Here is a 15,948-nt window from a genome sequence, read left to right on the forward strand (position 1 = left end):
TTGTTTACATCTCAAACCTGTTAACATTTGTCTATTTGCCTATAGTTGCGGCTTGTTATCTGTTTGGTAATAAATAATATCACCTAATTGACCTAATTCTATTTTCTTTGATTCCATTTATAATGATTAATTAAAAAAAAAAATGTAAGATAAATGATTAATTATTAAAAATAAAATAAAAAAATGTTTAAAAAAAAGGATTTTTTGGATTCATTTAAATTTTTGAGTTAGTTATTAGTTTATTTTATATTCTAATATCTCTTTACTCATTAAGAGGCTAATATAGAAAAATGGAAGTTCTTTTAAAAAATAAGTAAACATCTTGAAATTTATTTTTAAAATTTATCAATCTCTTGAACTTGACCACCAGAATAGATCTTGACCATCGATAAATCATGTTGTGATTGTTGTGAAACCACTTTCTTTGGTTGACTCTTCCTCTTGTATAAAACAACGAATATAATGATCGATATCAACACAACACCACCAATGATTGGTCCAATGATGACACCAACATTTCTCTTTGAATCTTTATCATCTTTATCTGATGAATTGTTCGATATTCCTGTTGTTGTCATTGTAATACCTGTTGTTGAGCCAACTGTTGTAGATCCACCGTTTGTTGTTGTTGTTGTTGTTGTTGAACCACCATCAGTCGTAGGAGTACCACCTGTTGTTGATGTTGTTGTTGTCGAAGTAGATGTTGTTGAAATGTCTGTTGTTGTTGTTGTGGTTGTTGTTGACGAAGCTTCATCTTTGATATTGATATAAAATGGTTGTTGTGATCCAAGTGCTTCTCCAATGATAGTGATTGATGTGTTGGTTGTACTGTTCAATGAAACGAATGGTAATAGATCTCCAATTGGTGCTGAAATGGAGTCATTCGAATATACAATGATTTCACTTGATGATAATCTTACATAATTATAATGATTGTTGTTTGGTTCATTCAAATATAGAATATCATTGATTGATGCTTCTGAAACTTTCAATTTGATTCTTAAAATTGGACATGGTCCAACATCTTGAAATGTAAAGTTGTTGAAAACTTTATAATTGTGTTCTGGTGAATAGTTGAGTGTTGTATTTTGATTGTCGATTGAAATTGAATAATATTTAGATCCATACATTCCATACATATTTGGGAGATAGTAAGACAATATATCTAGAATTCCATCATTGTTAAAATCACCATAGGTGAAATGACTAAATGTATTTAATATAAATCCATTACATTGATTAATTGTGCTTGGAGTTACACTCATAGTGAGTGGTAATGAATAGGCTCCAAATACCGACCAAACATTATTACCAGCACATGTTAGATCATCTAAACCATCTCCATTGATATCTTTGAGAATTGCATTTAAACAAAGGTTATAAGAACTACCCATGGAGAGAATGGAACCTTTTGAACTTTCATTCAAATAACTTATTGCATTAAACTGAGCGGGGAAACTATCGACTCCATATATCAAGTAAACATAATTAATTGAACCTCCTTTAAAAGATAATGAAATATCATTTTTTCCATCACCATTGAAATCACCAACACTATTTGCTGCATTTCCTGAAGTGAGTATAGAATATCCAGGAAAGGTTATTTTAAAACCATCTTGACCGTCGAAAGAAGGTGTATATACAGATCCCGAAACCGAAAAACTCTTTGATCCATACACTATTTGAAGATATGTATGACCAATATCACCCATCATATCTAATATTCCATCGTTGTTAATATCACCCAAGATTAAGCTCCATTGATTAGAACTAATACTGAATCCATTTACTCCATTGACATATGATGCTAAATCAAGTATTCCGTTTGTGGATGAATATTTTCCACTTTGGAGACCATAGATCACATAAGTAACTCCAGTTCCTGTAGAACCTGTGGCACCTAAAAATAAAACAAAAAAAACAAAAAATTAATATGAAATTTTTCATTATTTTAATATTTTATATCGTTTTGAAACATACCAATAGATGATCCAAAAATCAAATCAGATATACCATCTCCATTGATATCACCAATTTGTCTGATGTATCCAAGTGCTTGAGTAGTACCAGCTTCACCCTTATAATAGAATCCTCTGACTCCATCAAAGTATGTGTTATCAATTGTACCTGGAGATAGATTCTTGTCACCATAAATGACATACAAAGTACCAGATGAAGGATTCATTGAACAGATTGCAAGATCAGGATATCCATCATTGTTTATATCTCCACAAACTGGTATCAGATTGTTGATAAGAATTGGAAGTACAATTGAATTTGTATTATTTGGTGGGGTGTTGAATTGTTTAATTGGTCCAAACATTATGTATGTTGTTCCGCTTACTTCGATAATGACATCTATATATCCATCTCCATTCATATCACAACTAGTTGTACCAAAAAGTGTTCCTGAAGAATATATAAATCCATTGGTTTCATTTACTTGTTGATAAGTTGATGGAAAAAAAGCTAATACTCCATTCCTATTTATACACATAAAATAAATAATAATAAATTTTAAATTAAATAAATATTTATACATTATTTATTATTATTTATTTATTTTTTCGAAAAAATTTAAAAAAAAAGAATAAAAAAAAATCAAAAACTTTTAAAAGTTATAGATAGACCATACCGTTGTCGATTAATTAATTAATCAAAATTAAAAATAAATATTTCTATCTTTTTTTTTTTTTGGTGCAACTCAAAGAAAAATAAAAAAAAGGTTACCACCTCACTGCTTGTTAACCTGTGAAATGACTTTTATTTTGGATCTAAAAAATAAAATAAAAAATCTGTGGGAGTGGTGTGTGAAAACTTTGACGAATTTTAACAATAATATGTCGTTTAGTGATTCCTCGCAAGAACTCAAAATTGATCTCATTATAATAAACAAAAAACAAATCTAAAAAAAAAAAAAAAAAAAAATCTGTTGCTCTTTTGGATGTTCTACAAGTAAATAATAATATTTATTCATTCATAAATCAAAATAGAATAAGATTCTTCCATTTTATTTTGTCTTTGATATTGCTGTGTACCGAGTTTCTTGTCCTAAACTCAATGAACTCAAATACTTTTAAGCTTCAAAAATCAGCTATATTTAAAACAGATTTTTATGTGTACACAAAAGAAATACTCCTACATTACCATATAAATTCATAAATTAAAAATTTGCACTCAATTGTTATTTTATTCATTATTATCATCTTTATAATATTTGTACTCAAAGAAATCATCAACATTTTTGCAGTTATTATAATTATTTTTGTGATTTGTGCATATTATTTTGAAAAACGTCTTTCATTGGATGATTTTAACTTTAGTAATTCATTTTATTGTTTTTCAATCAATCATGACTGTGGTGACTTGAACTTTTAAATAATTATTTTGATGAAGGGACATTGAATCCTTTGACAGTTTGTTTTGGTACGTTGTCTTGACCGACTCTCAATGAGGGGTGTGACGATGGGTGTGGATTTCTTGAGCCGGTTGGTGTCATCGGTGAGAGACGTTCCATTGAGATCATAGGATTGTTGAGCGAATCGAATGGACTGCCAACCGGTGACTTTGTAATGGTTTTAATCTCTTCGGTGGAGATTGGCATTGGACCTGGTCTACGACACTGCTGGATATGCCAAATCGATTCAGCGTACTCCTTGATGGTTCGGTCCGAGCTGAACATACCGCAGCCAGCACTGGCCAGAATTGACATCTTGGCCCATTTCGATCGGTTCTGATAGGCGAGATCGATCTGCTGTTGCGCCTCCAGGTACGAAGGGAAGTCGTAGCTGAGAATGTAGTGATCGTTGCCACCGGTTATCGAATCGATGATTGGCTGGAAGTCTTGGAGTGGACCAAACATACCTTCCTTGATGGCGGTAATCACTTGAATCCAACGACGATCGGGAACGAACGTTCCTTGGTGAATCTCCTTCTTGATTCTCTCGACGTCCGGTGTCAGTGCACCAAAGATAAACATATTCTCATGACCGATTGCATCACGAATCTCAATGTTGGCACCGTCCAACGTACCGATGATGAGTCCACCGTTCATGGCAAACTTCATGTTGCTGGTTCCCGATGCCTCTGTTCCGGCGGTCGAGATGTGCTCGGAGATATCGGAACTGGGAATGATAATCTCGGCATTCGACACACAGTAGTTGGGAATGAAAACTACCTTGAGCATGTTGCCAACGATTGGATCGTTGTTGATGACTTTGGCAACGGCGTTGATCAGCTTTATAATGAGTTTCGCCATGTAGTAACCGGGTGCTGCTTTTCCACCAAAGATGACAACCTTTGGGTATTTGACTTTGCCCGACTTTATCTCGAGATAACGGTGAATGACACCGAGGATATTGAGCAACTGACGTTTGTACTCGTGGAAACGCTTCACCTGGACATCAAAGATGGCGTCGACATTGACAATGTCACCGCAGACACGCTCAATGTACTTGGCCATACGAATCTTGTTCTCACGCTTGATGTTCATCCATTGGTCTTGGAAGGTAGTGTCGTCGGCCATATCTTTAATCTTTCGGATGATATCCAAGTTGACAATCCAACGCGAGGTGTTCAGAGTCTTGGTGAGGAATTGACTCAGGCTCGGATTACACTCGTGAATCCAACGACGTGGTGTTACACCATTAGTTTTGTTTTGGAATTTCTCTGGCCAGAGCTCGTAAAAGTGGCGGAACACTACATCTTTGATGAGATCAGAGTGCAGCGCTGCTACACCGTTGATGGTATGCGAGCCGACAATAGCAAGGTATGCCATTCTTATGGTACGACCACCGGATTCGTCGATGATGGACAACGAACGACGACGGTCAATATCGCCAGGCCATCTCTTCTCCACCAACTGAAGGAATCGCTCGTTGATATCATAGATAATACGTATGTGTCTCGGTAGAAGACGCTCGACCATCTCAACACTCCAACGTTCCAACGCCTCAGGAAGTACAGTGTGATTGGTATATGAGAATGTCTTGGTTGTAATATCCCATGCTCTCTCCCAAGACATATGTTCTTCGTCGAGCAAGATTCTCATCAACTCTGGAATGCCGAGGGTTGGATGAGTATCGTTCAACTGAATGGCATGCATCTTTGGAAACTCTGAAAAGTCACGGCCTGTATCCTTGAACTGCGAGATAATATCCTGGAGTGTGGCGGAAACAAAGAAATACTGTTGTTTCAATCTCAGTTCTTTTCCTTGAGTGGTATTGTCATTTGGGTAGAGAACATTTGTGATATTCTCACAACGCTGTTTCTCCTCGATCGAGCCGAGATAGTCACCTTTGTTGAAGGAAGTCAAGTCAAACTCGTCGGACGGTTTCGAACTCCACAACCGGATATTGATGGTGTTGAATGTGCTGAATCCAGGGATTGGATAGTCGTATGCGATTCCCACGATCTTCTCAGCTGGATGCCAAACGAGATGCTTCTCGCCGTTCACTATCTCCTCCTCGACGACACCGCCAAACCCTACGGAATGCGAGATATCGAGACGCTCGATCTCCCAGGGCGATCCGTAGTTGAGCCAGTAGTCTGGCAGCTCCACTTGCTCGCCGTCCTGCAAGTCCTGGTAGAACATACCGTAGGTGTAACGCAGACCGTATCCACAGGCCGGATAGTCCATCGTTGCCAGCGAATCCATAAAACAAGCTGCCAAACGTCCTAGACCACCATTTCCAAGACCGGCATCATGCTCCTCATCGTAGAGATCCTCCAAGTAGAATCCCAACTCCTTCAGCGCATCTGCATACTTTCCAGTCAAACCGAGAGCAACCAGTGAATTCTGAAGTGATCTACCCAACAGGAACTCCAACGATAAGTAATTCACTTGTTTAACACCGTTCTGTTTGAAATATAACATTGTATCTTTCCATCTTTCAATTAATCTATCTTTTGTACTATGATAGTTGTTGTTAGTTATAATTTATATAATTAGTGCAATGTAATGTTTAAACATACCAAAGTGCTAATGCTTCGAATCCAGAAAAGTTGTTTGCTTCTGTTCTTGTTTGAGCAAGATTGTATTCTACATGTCTGACGAATTCACGTTGCAAAGTGAATTTATCCTCTGGCAGATAGGATGCAAGCAATGCCCATAACATAGCCAAGTTCTTCTCATCAACATCTTCATTTTCATTTACATCCTCTATTACTTTGAATGTTGGTTTCTGTGTTTTTGGTGAAGCAACAGATATCCTATTATTATGTTTATTAAATAATAAATAATGTTAAATAAATAATAATGATACACTTAAGTGTTTGATCAAATAGATTGTAATTAATGATCACTTACTTTGGAATTGAACCATCTCTTGATGACTTTAACTTTGAATTTGGTAATGCAGTAGCACTGGTCGATTTACGAAGCACATGTCGCTCCAAATCAACATTTTCTTTTGCATTTTGCTCTGATTTGGGTTGTTTTTCCATCATTTTTTTTTTGAATTTTGAACTTCAAACCACAAATATCTTTTTTTTTTTTAAATTAAATATTTAATTTATCTTTATTTTTTAATTAAATTATTTTCTAATATTTATTTATAATCTTTTTAGGTGATAATTCTATTCTATTATATATTTTTATGATTGTATCTTGTTATATATTATTTTTTTGAAATGAAATAAATGAGTGAATTGTTAAAGATTAAATATGAGAGTAAATGGTTGAAAAAAAAATGTGTTAAATTTATCTTTTATATTTATATTTTTTTGTTTAATTTGATTGTTTATTTTACTTTTGTTCAATGATGTTAACAGTTCTCACAGTGAAATGAAAAAATGATTGGGCAGTGTGTGTGAGAGTTCCCCCTACCCTCCCACTACCTAAATAAGCTTTCAAATTAAACAAACCCTTTTAAAATCCCCCGTATTTAATTGAAAAAAAAATAAAAAAAAGAAAAGAAAACAAATTAATTAAAGTTAAAATTATCTTTAAAAGAAAAAAATATATTAAATTACAATAATGAATCTTTTTTTTTTTATGCAAAGATCTTTTTAAAGTTTTTTATTAATTTATCTTTCAGATTGAAGATAAAGATGATGACGATAATAATTCTTTTTATTTTTATTTTTAAAACTGCTATTTTATTGTTATTTATTATTATTCATTATTTTAATATTGAATTGGTTAAGAACTTCAAAGACTTGTTCTTTATTGGTTTCATGAAAAAGATCGTGACTAACTCCATTGAAGAGGTGTGATTCATATTGATTGGTCTTAATTTGATCTAAACCTTTTCTTACGAGGTCATGTGAGAGCAGGTCAATCTCACCGTGTAACCAGAGTACTTCAACATTGTCGAGATTGACTTGATCTTTAATGTCACGCAGTTTGTCAATGACATTCAAGAGTGTTTCTCTCTTGAACGGAGCGAGATGATAGAGTGGATCGTCATACATTTCCAGCTGAGCTTGCTTATCCGTAGTATAGACTTCTGCTCTTATAACCATTGGTGGAGCATCGATATCCTGCAGCTTAATAACAGCGTGTTCAGTACCAATCAACGGTCCAACTAGAACCAATCCTTCGATCTTATTATTATCAATATTTATTGAACCATATTTATGATAATACATCACTGTTAACATTCCACCAACTGAATAACCAATGATTATAAATTTCAATGGAGTGTTGTTTTTGTTGTTGTTGTTATTTAGTTTATGATTCTCTCTTACTAGTTGAACAGCTGTATATAAATCATCTACAACACTATCGTAGTCTTTTACTAGAGTTGCTTCACCACCTGATAATCCATGTCCTGGATGATCGATTCCAAAAACAATAGCACCCCTATTGTTTTTTATAATGTTTTTTGCCAGTTCTTCATATCTTTTCATATGATCACCATAACCATGATTCATCATAACCAAACAATTACATCCACCAATTTTAATTGCTTGTTCATCATACCATTCATGATAAGCAATTAACTCACCATCTTTACTACTCTTTATAAATTGTTGTTCATAAATCATTTTCTAACAACGAAGAATTAAAAAAAAACTATAAATATATATAGATAATAAATATATTTATAAGATTTATAAGTTTTTTGTATAGTTATACTTAATATATAATAATATAATATAATATTACAACATAATAATATTATTACAAATTTATATTTAGCAGCACTTTTTGACCTTTCAAATTTTAACAAGTAATTATCACCCACTTCATTATTACTACTATATAGTATTTTATTTTTGTTACTATATTAATTTCATTATTCATTATTTAGTTATCTGTTTAATAGATAATTTATATTTGATATTTTAACAGTATTTCTGATTGTTTTCTTTGATTTCATTATTTAATATATATAAAAATACAAAACAAATCAAAATATATAATAGCTGGTAAAACCATTAGAGATTTCTTTGGTAGTGATAACTTGTTTTTTGGTGATCTTGATTCCAAAAAAAAACAATAGGTAACGATGTTACTTTTGCAACAAATGAATAAAAAAGTAATTAAAAATAAAACTAATTAGTTTTTGCGTTGCTTTACTTTATTATTATAATAATTTATTCTATCAGTGGTTCAGACTTTACAGATGAAAATAAGATAAATTAGAAGAGAGTGATCATCGTGTTGTTGGAGATCACAGTCAGCGTTACAGAGAACCTTGTGCTTAGAGGTATTCTTGAGATTGATTCTATTTTTCAAATACTGGTGTCGTAATTTATAAAGATGTAGATTCAGAGTTTACCAACCACTTGGAGAGTTGTAAATAATGTGTATGTATTATTGGTGTGTATAGTGTCAGTGGTGTTGTTTTTATCAGCAAACATAGATATCAACTGTAAACTGACAGACAACTGTATACCAGATAACTGAACAATTAAGAAATGATAGTGTTGCTTTAGACTTTAGAGATGAAAATAAGATAAAATATAAATCATCTTTTATTTGACTTTTGTCATAATAAAGGATCGACAGAGATCATGGTTTCACCACCTGGTGATAAAGTTGCACGTTCAGCACTGTCGTCACTGATCCACGGAATGGCTGAAACCAAACAAGCATTACTGTCGCGTTATGTCAAGAGAAACGGAAGTTCAGCATCGATTGCATTGCTATATCCACATATCAAAGCCAACTATGAATGTCTCTATGTTTGTCAACTTCCATTCCTTGACGATTTGAAACAATATCAATTCCCACCGATCGCACCCACCAACCCGGCAACAAGAAAACCATTCATTCCGACAGCGGAACAAGTCGATGCTACACGAGCACGATCGAGCACTTCATCCGGAATCACAACTTCCAAAACTCGATCCGATCATCTCGAAATATATCTCCCGATGAAGCGATTATGGAGAATGCACAAGATGCAATAAAGAACTTCCAAACACTGTTTCCACTCACGAAAACCACCAACTTTAAATCGGAACCGAAATATCGATGGCAAGATGGAATGTTGGTCAAACAACAACAAGAGATTCGTTTGGATTCCTATGTTACAGACGATGCCAACACATCGAAGAAGAGAAAGGCAGATGATCTTGCAGATTACTCGCTCGACAAGCTGGTTTCTGGTTACGTCAATGAAGTCGGTTCGATCAATCCAGTGCAGAACTTCAAAGATATGTTGGCAAGACGTGATATCGATCTGGTAGACAAAGCGATATCATTAATGAAACAACGTATTGTCCACTGGTAAACGATTCACTCAAAGATCAATTCTATGGAGTGTGTTGCACTTTGTCGTGGATCTATCAAAGAATCAGAATCATTGGTATTAATAATAATTTGTATTTAATATTAAAATTACTAAAAACCGTATACATTACAAGTTATTGTTAAAAAATTACATTTTAAAACTTAAACAACCTTTTTATTTCATTTTGGGTGTGAGTAACGTTTTTTGCAAAGATAATACGATCAAATTCCGGAAAATGAAAAAAAAAAAGAGTGCTGTTTAATTTTAATAATTTCTCCAATAAAATCAAAGTTTTAGTTTAACTTGATTTTTATTTTTGAAATTAATGAATTTTAAAAATACTTCAAAATGAATAATATCGAGCTAACAGATAAATTAATCAATCGAAAAAATGTATTGAAATTTATTAATTTTAATTTTAAATACTATCAACAATACACAGTTTTAGTTTATAATCATTTGAAAGATAAAGATAATGAACAACACACAAATATCACATTAATTGGAAATATTAATCGAAATAATAATAATGAGATTGTAATACCAGATACTGTCGATACTCAATATCAATTATTAATAATATCATCAGATTCTTACGCAGTAGATTTTAAATCCATGTGTGTCGAGCTATTAAACAAATCACAATCATACACAATCAATTTTGAAAACAATCTATTCAAAAACAACCTTGACTATTTCAAACAATCTCATATCATTAATAACGAACGATATCATTCAATATCAAGATTTACAAACAGTAATGATATCAATGATGTATATTTAGTGGGTGGTACTGATGATCATAAATCTTTTTATAAAAGATTGGTAAGATCATTTTTCAATGTAATTAATCAATTGACAATTATAAAACTAACAAAATCAATTCAAAAGTATGTTTATAAAAAGATAAACTATAAAGATGATCAGAAATCTTATGAAAGAGCTGAGAATGAAATCAAAGCAATGAAATTACTCAAAGGTAATCGAAGATTTGTTCAACTTGTTGACTATCATCATGATAAAGGCAATCAAATCTTTCATATCATCACTGAATATTGTAAAGGTGGTGATCTTTCTCAAAAGTATAAACATGTAACTGATCAAAATGAGTATATATCAAATATTTAATATAATTGACTTTTATCAAGCAATTAACCACTTTTATATTGAACATAAAAATAGAATCTTTAAAGAATCAGATATCAGTAATTTTATTTCACAACTTTTCAATATTCTTTTGGATCTTGATAAACATGGAATTGTTCATTGTGACATTAAACCATCAAATATATTCATTGATGAATTTTTTACTTATGGTACTTTGATTCTTGGTGATTTTGGATGTTGTAAATTCATTGATAAATCAACAATCATTGAATATCAAGATACTAAAGAACATACTCTTGAAACAAATGATTTTAATTTAAAAACTATCGATCATGAAATATCGGAGCCAACCACTTTTTCATACATAAATGCAACACGTGGAACACCTGGTTATATTTCACCAGTAATTAAATTTTATTTATTTGATTTTCAATATAATTTTAACTTATTTAAAATAATAACAAATAGGAAGCAATGAACAGACAATATGCACAATCATGTGACATCTTTTCAATTGGATCAACAATACTCAAATTATTATGTTGGTAAATACTCGAATAATCATACTTTTAAAATATTATTATCAATCAGATATTAACTCTGTATTTTTGAATATTTAAATTGATCAGTCATCAAGATGATCGAAATAATCATCAACTATTCCAAACTAAACGTGAAATTAAGATTTCAGAATTCAGATATTCAAAACAATTGATTGAATTTATTCACCGATTGTTGGATCAGAGTCCAAAGAATAGAGAATCATTGAATCAATTATTAAACCAATATATTGAAACTATCACCAATAATCAGATAATTACATTCAATTTAAATACTCCATTTCATAATACCTCCGTCAATGTCACTGAGATCAATTTTGGAAATGAATTCAATCAAATATTATCAATCGGTGTCTTACCTGAATCACTGAAATCATTGGTGTTTGGAAATAAATTCAATCAAATATTATCAGTTGGTGTATTACCTGAATCACTGCAATCATTGGTGTTTGGATATGAATTCAATCAAATATTATCAGTTGGTGTGTTACCTGAATCACTTGAATCATTGGTGTTTGGATATGAATTCAATCAAATATTATCAGTTGGTGTCTTACCTGAATCACTGAAATCATTGGTGTTTGGAATTGAATTCAATCAAATATTATCAGTTGGTGTTTTACCTGAATCACTGCAATCATTGGTGTTTGGATATGAATTCAATCAAATATTATCAATCGGTGTGTTACCTGAATCACTGAAATCATTGGTGTTTGGTTGTGAATTCAATCAAATATTATCAGTTGGTGTTTTACCTGAATCACTGCAATCATTGGTGTTTAAATTTAAATTCAATCAAATTATACCAAAAGGTGTGTTACCTGAATCACTGAAATCATTGGTGTTTGGAATTGAATTCAATCAAATATTATCAGTTGGTGTATTACCTGAATCACTTGAATCATTGGTGTTTGGATATTTCTTCAATCAAATATTATCAGTTGGTGTGTTACCTGAATCACTGAAATCATTGGAGTTTGGAAATGAATTCAATCAAATACTATCAGTCGGTGTGTTACCTAAATCACTGAAATCATTGAAATTTGGATATTTCTTCAATAAAATATTATCAGTCGGTGTGTTACCTGAATCACTTGAATCATTGGTGTTTGGACATTCCTTCAATCAAATATTATCAGTCGGTGTGTTACCTGAGTCACTTGAATCATTGGTGTTTGGATATTTCTTCAACAAAATATTATCAGTCGGTGTTTTACCTAAATCACTGAAATCATTGGTGTTTGGATATTTCTTCAATCAAATATTATCAGTTGGTGTATTACCTGAATCACTTGAATCATTGGAGTTTGGAAATGAATTCAATCAAATACTATCAGTCGGTGTGTTACCTAAATCACTGAAATCTTTATCATTTGGAAAAGGATTCAATCAAATATTATCAGTCGATGTCTTACCTGAATCACTGAAATCTTTATCAATGACGAACTACATCGATAGAAAAGATCTACCTCAACATATTGAAAACCTATTTATTGGAGGACAAAGAATAGATATCGAGTCATTCTAAATTTTCTTTAAATCTTCTATTTTAATCAAGAGTGCAGATTTTAATACTTAGACATTCATTTTAAATAAAAAAGATCACTTCGATTAAAATCAGGATATAATTAATGCTTATTTATTATTTATTCTATTGAATTTAAAAGATATGAATTATATTCTCGTTCTCTGTTTAATCTTCTAGAATTTTACAGTACCGCTGAATCTCGGTTGTCTTAGCTTGTTTATCAAATCTATTTGCATTTTGAAGATGTCGAACTTTGTACAGCTATGTGATATCCTCGTGAAGGAGGTGTGCGTTGGCATACTGGACTGTGCCAACATTCGTCTGCACTACAGAGGTGCTGCATGTACTGACGCCAGCTCTTTTGTTGAATTGCTGAGTTTCCTTTCGGATTTTAAGAAACTTCCTCTCAGAAAGAGAGAGTGGCTCCGGCAAGAGGAAAAGAGTAACAATAACTGTTCGTATACCCAAGTGCTCTTTCGAGAGTTCACAGTATTGGATTTCCAGAAGTACCATGATCACAAAGCTGCAGATGTATCTTACTTTAAATCTCTCTACTTCGATGATCGTGCGATTAAGTATTTGTGTCTGAAGCTATTTTCACCAAAGATGTCAACCATAGAGGATTATTTAATTCACTATCTACTATCATATCCTCATCTGAATCTATCTTTCTATAAGAAGTTTAAATTTAAAAAAAAAATGGAGTTGATAACCACTCTTCAGTGTGTAAAGAAGGGTATAAGAAGAAATGCAATTCTCCTTACTATGTTAAAATAATTTAATTTTGTCTTACTCTTTTTCATTTTTTTTCAACCAAAATCCAAAGGATGTAAAATAAAATAATAAGAGATTATTTAATAATGTGTAAAAATAGATGTTATTGATCGATCATATGAAAGAAAAGTCAATATTTTAAATTTGATCAAATCTGTTATTGATAGTTTGACACAAAATAGATTTTTTTGTGGATCATGATAAAGATTTTGTAATTATAATATTACCTTTCTTTTTACATAAAATCTATTTTGTTGGTGGTGAGTATATTTGAGAATATCACATCATTGAACATCTATTAAATCTTTTTTAATTTTTCTAAAAAAAAAAAAAATTAAATCTATACCTTTGATGATCGTTGTCATCAACCCACATCATAAAATAAAAACTGAGAAATAGTGGCATAACAGGAGAATCAGTTGTTTTACTCTGATTATTATTTATTTATTATTATTTTTTTTTTATTTCATTCTTTCAACATAATCACTTATCGAATCAAATATCTCTTGTTTATTAGTTTCATGATAGAGATCGTGTCTTGCACCTTTAAAAATAAGCGATTCGTAATGATTCTGTTTGATGTGGTCGAGTCCGTGCTTTGAGTGTTCAATGAGGAGCAGCTGATCGTCGTCGCCATGAACCCACGCCACTGGAACATCATTGAGACTCACGTGGTTTTCGATATAGGTGAGTGACTTGACCATGGCAGCGAGTGTTGCCTTCTTGAAGGGACCCTTGTAAAAGAGAGGATCCGCTTTGATTTCCTCGATGATGTTGCCGTTGCGCGATGCCACGTCAGGTGAAAACGGTGCCTCTGGCTGGACGTCGAGTTTGTTTAGTTCGAGAATCTTGTGCTCGCGACCAAGTAGCGGTGCCACCAAGACGAGCGACAGGATATTGTCTGCGTTCTTGAACTTTTGATAGTAGAGAACGGAGATCATTCCACCCATTGAATGGCCAATTAGGGTGACTCCGATGTTCTCGGGTAGAGAATGGCGCTCTTTCATGTGGATGACTGCTAGATGTAAGTCGTTGATACACAAATCAAAGTCCTTGATGAGAACACGTTCACAATCGGACATCCCATGGCCGTGACAATCGATGCCAAATGCAATCACGTCGGTATTCGCCTCCACCAGATTGTGAGCCATTTCATATTGACGACCCATATGGTCACTGTAACCGTGTACTATCAAAACCAAACTTCTACATCCAACTCCATTATTCACATCTTCATTATACCACTCGTGGAGAGCTAACCTCTCTGCTTGAGTTCCCTTTATATAAGTTTGATTATAAACCATCTCTGGAAATAATTATTAATATTTTTGGAAAATTAAAATTTTAAAAACAAAAATTATTTATTTATTAAATTATTATAAATTATTTAAAATACAAACAAAAATATCTAATCAAAACACAATAGATATATATAAATAAAATCTTTCCTATTCCAACTTTTTTTTAATAAATAAATAAATAAATAATAATTGTTATTCAAAATCCAAAACAAATATTTTTATTTGGATTATATATTTATTGTTTTGTTTTATTTAATCTATTTTATGCTTATAATATAATTATATATATTACTTATTTTATATAATCTGATATATCATTTATGTATAATGAAGTAGGTGTGTGGTATCATTACAATTGTTACCCATCATGATTAATTCAAAAGCGCAAAAAAAACCACACCACACCACCACTCTCAGCATTAGAGTAAGTGGTATTTTAATATTGTTGGTATTTATCAATAATATAGGGGTGTATAATATAACAACATCAATAGAGAACATCCAAATTTGATGGTAGTAGTGTAGCTACTAGTAACATGTTTGATAGAAAATGGAAATACAATATAGATGTTTATCATTCAGATGAATGAATGGATGATGAATGCTACTGTCCAATTTGATAAACTTGTATATTGAATCAAATTTTGTAGTGCAAGAATTTTGATAAAATATGGTTTAGGATAGAAATAATAATAGACCAATAAAAAACAATAATAAAAAAAAATAATAAAAAATTAAAACTTACTCTTATTCTTTGCCAACATTTTTTAATATTGTTATTGTTTATATTTATAATACAATTGGAAAGTATTTATTAAAAGTGAAAAAAATGATTTAATTTTTTATAGAGAATTTCTAAAAATTTAAAAAATACAATAAAGAAATTCTAACAAATAGAATATTTCTTTGTATTTAAAAAAAATAATTTTTAACTTTTGTAATATTTTTATTTTATTCTCATTGATTTGTAAGAATCAATTAAATTAGTTTCTAGT

General features: G+C 31.8%; 6 protein-coding genes across 6 annotated transcripts; 2 read left to right on the top strand and 4 right to left on the bottom strand.

Annotated features, from left to right (window-relative positions):
• Nucleotides 1–335: 335 nt before the first annotated feature.
• Nucleotides 336–2,884, bottom strand: PPL_11666 (FG-GAP repeat domain-containing protein; the record flags this gene model as incomplete). Its single annotated transcript, XM_020582415.1, has 3 exons — nucleotides 336–1,900; nucleotides 1,981–2,483; nucleotides 2,835–2,884. The coding sequence occupies 3 exons, from the start codon at nucleotides 2,882–2,884 to the stop codon at nucleotides 336–338; spliced, it is 2,118 nt and encodes a 705-aa protein (XP_020426831.1).
• A 498-nt stretch (nucleotides 2,885–3,382) lies between these two features.
• glpD (glycogen/starch/alpha-glucan phosphorylase) lies at nucleotides 3,383–6,447 on the bottom strand (the record flags this gene model as incomplete). The annotated part of the gene is made up of 3 exons (XM_020582416.1): nucleotides 3,383–5,912; nucleotides 5,974–6,210; nucleotides 6,308–6,447. The coding sequence occupies 3 exons, from the start codon at nucleotides 6,445–6,447 to the stop codon at nucleotides 3,383–3,385; spliced, it is 2,907 nt and encodes a 968-aa protein (XP_020426832.1).
• Nucleotides 6,448–7,104: 657 nt separating this feature from the next.
• Nucleotides 7,105–7,989, bottom strand: PPL_11668 (alpha/beta hydrolase fold protein; the record flags this gene model as incomplete). The annotated part of the gene is made up of 1 exon (XM_020582417.1): nucleotides 7,105–7,989. One exon carries the CDS (start codon nucleotides 7,987–7,989, stop codon nucleotides 7,105–7,107), a length of 885 nt encoding a protein of 294 aa, XP_020426833.1.
• A 972-nt stretch (nucleotides 7,990–8,961) lies between these two features.
• PPL_11669 (uncharacterized protein) lies at nucleotides 8,962–9,360 on the top strand (the record flags this gene model as incomplete). The annotated part of the gene is made up of 1 exon (XM_020582418.1): nucleotides 8,962–9,360. One exon carries the CDS (start codon nucleotides 8,962–8,964, stop codon nucleotides 9,358–9,360), a length of 399 nt encoding a protein of 132 aa, XP_020426834.1.
• A 671-nt stretch (nucleotides 9,361–10,031) lies between these two features.
• On the top strand, nucleotides 10,032–12,878 carry PPL_11670 (uncharacterized protein; the record flags this gene model as incomplete). The annotated part of the gene is made up of 6 exons (XM_020582419.1): nucleotides 10,032–10,792; nucleotides 10,866–11,193; nucleotides 11,259–11,335; nucleotides 11,420–11,832; nucleotides 12,622–12,690; nucleotides 12,754–12,878. 6 exons carry the CDS (start codon nucleotides 10,032–10,034, stop codon nucleotides 12,876–12,878), a joined length of 1,773 nt encoding a protein of 590 aa, XP_020426835.1.
• Nucleotides 12,879–14,113: 1,235 nt separating this feature from the next.
• Nucleotides 14,114–15,717, bottom strand: PPL_11671 (uncharacterized protein; the record flags this gene model as incomplete). The annotated part of the gene is made up of 2 exons (XM_020582420.1): nucleotides 14,114–14,958; nucleotides 15,699–15,717. 2 exons carry the CDS (start codon nucleotides 15,715–15,717, stop codon nucleotides 14,114–14,116), a joined length of 864 nt encoding a protein of 287 aa, XP_020426836.1.
• Nucleotides 15,718–15,948: the final 231 nt, after the last annotated feature.

Source organism: Heterostelium album (genome assembly GCF_000004825.1).
Source record: "Heterostelium album PN500 unplaced genomic scaffold PPL_contig23, whole genome shotgun sequence".
Taxonomy (NCBI): Eukaryota; Evosea; class Eumycetozoa; order Acytosteliales; family Acytosteliaceae; genus Heterostelium; species Heterostelium album.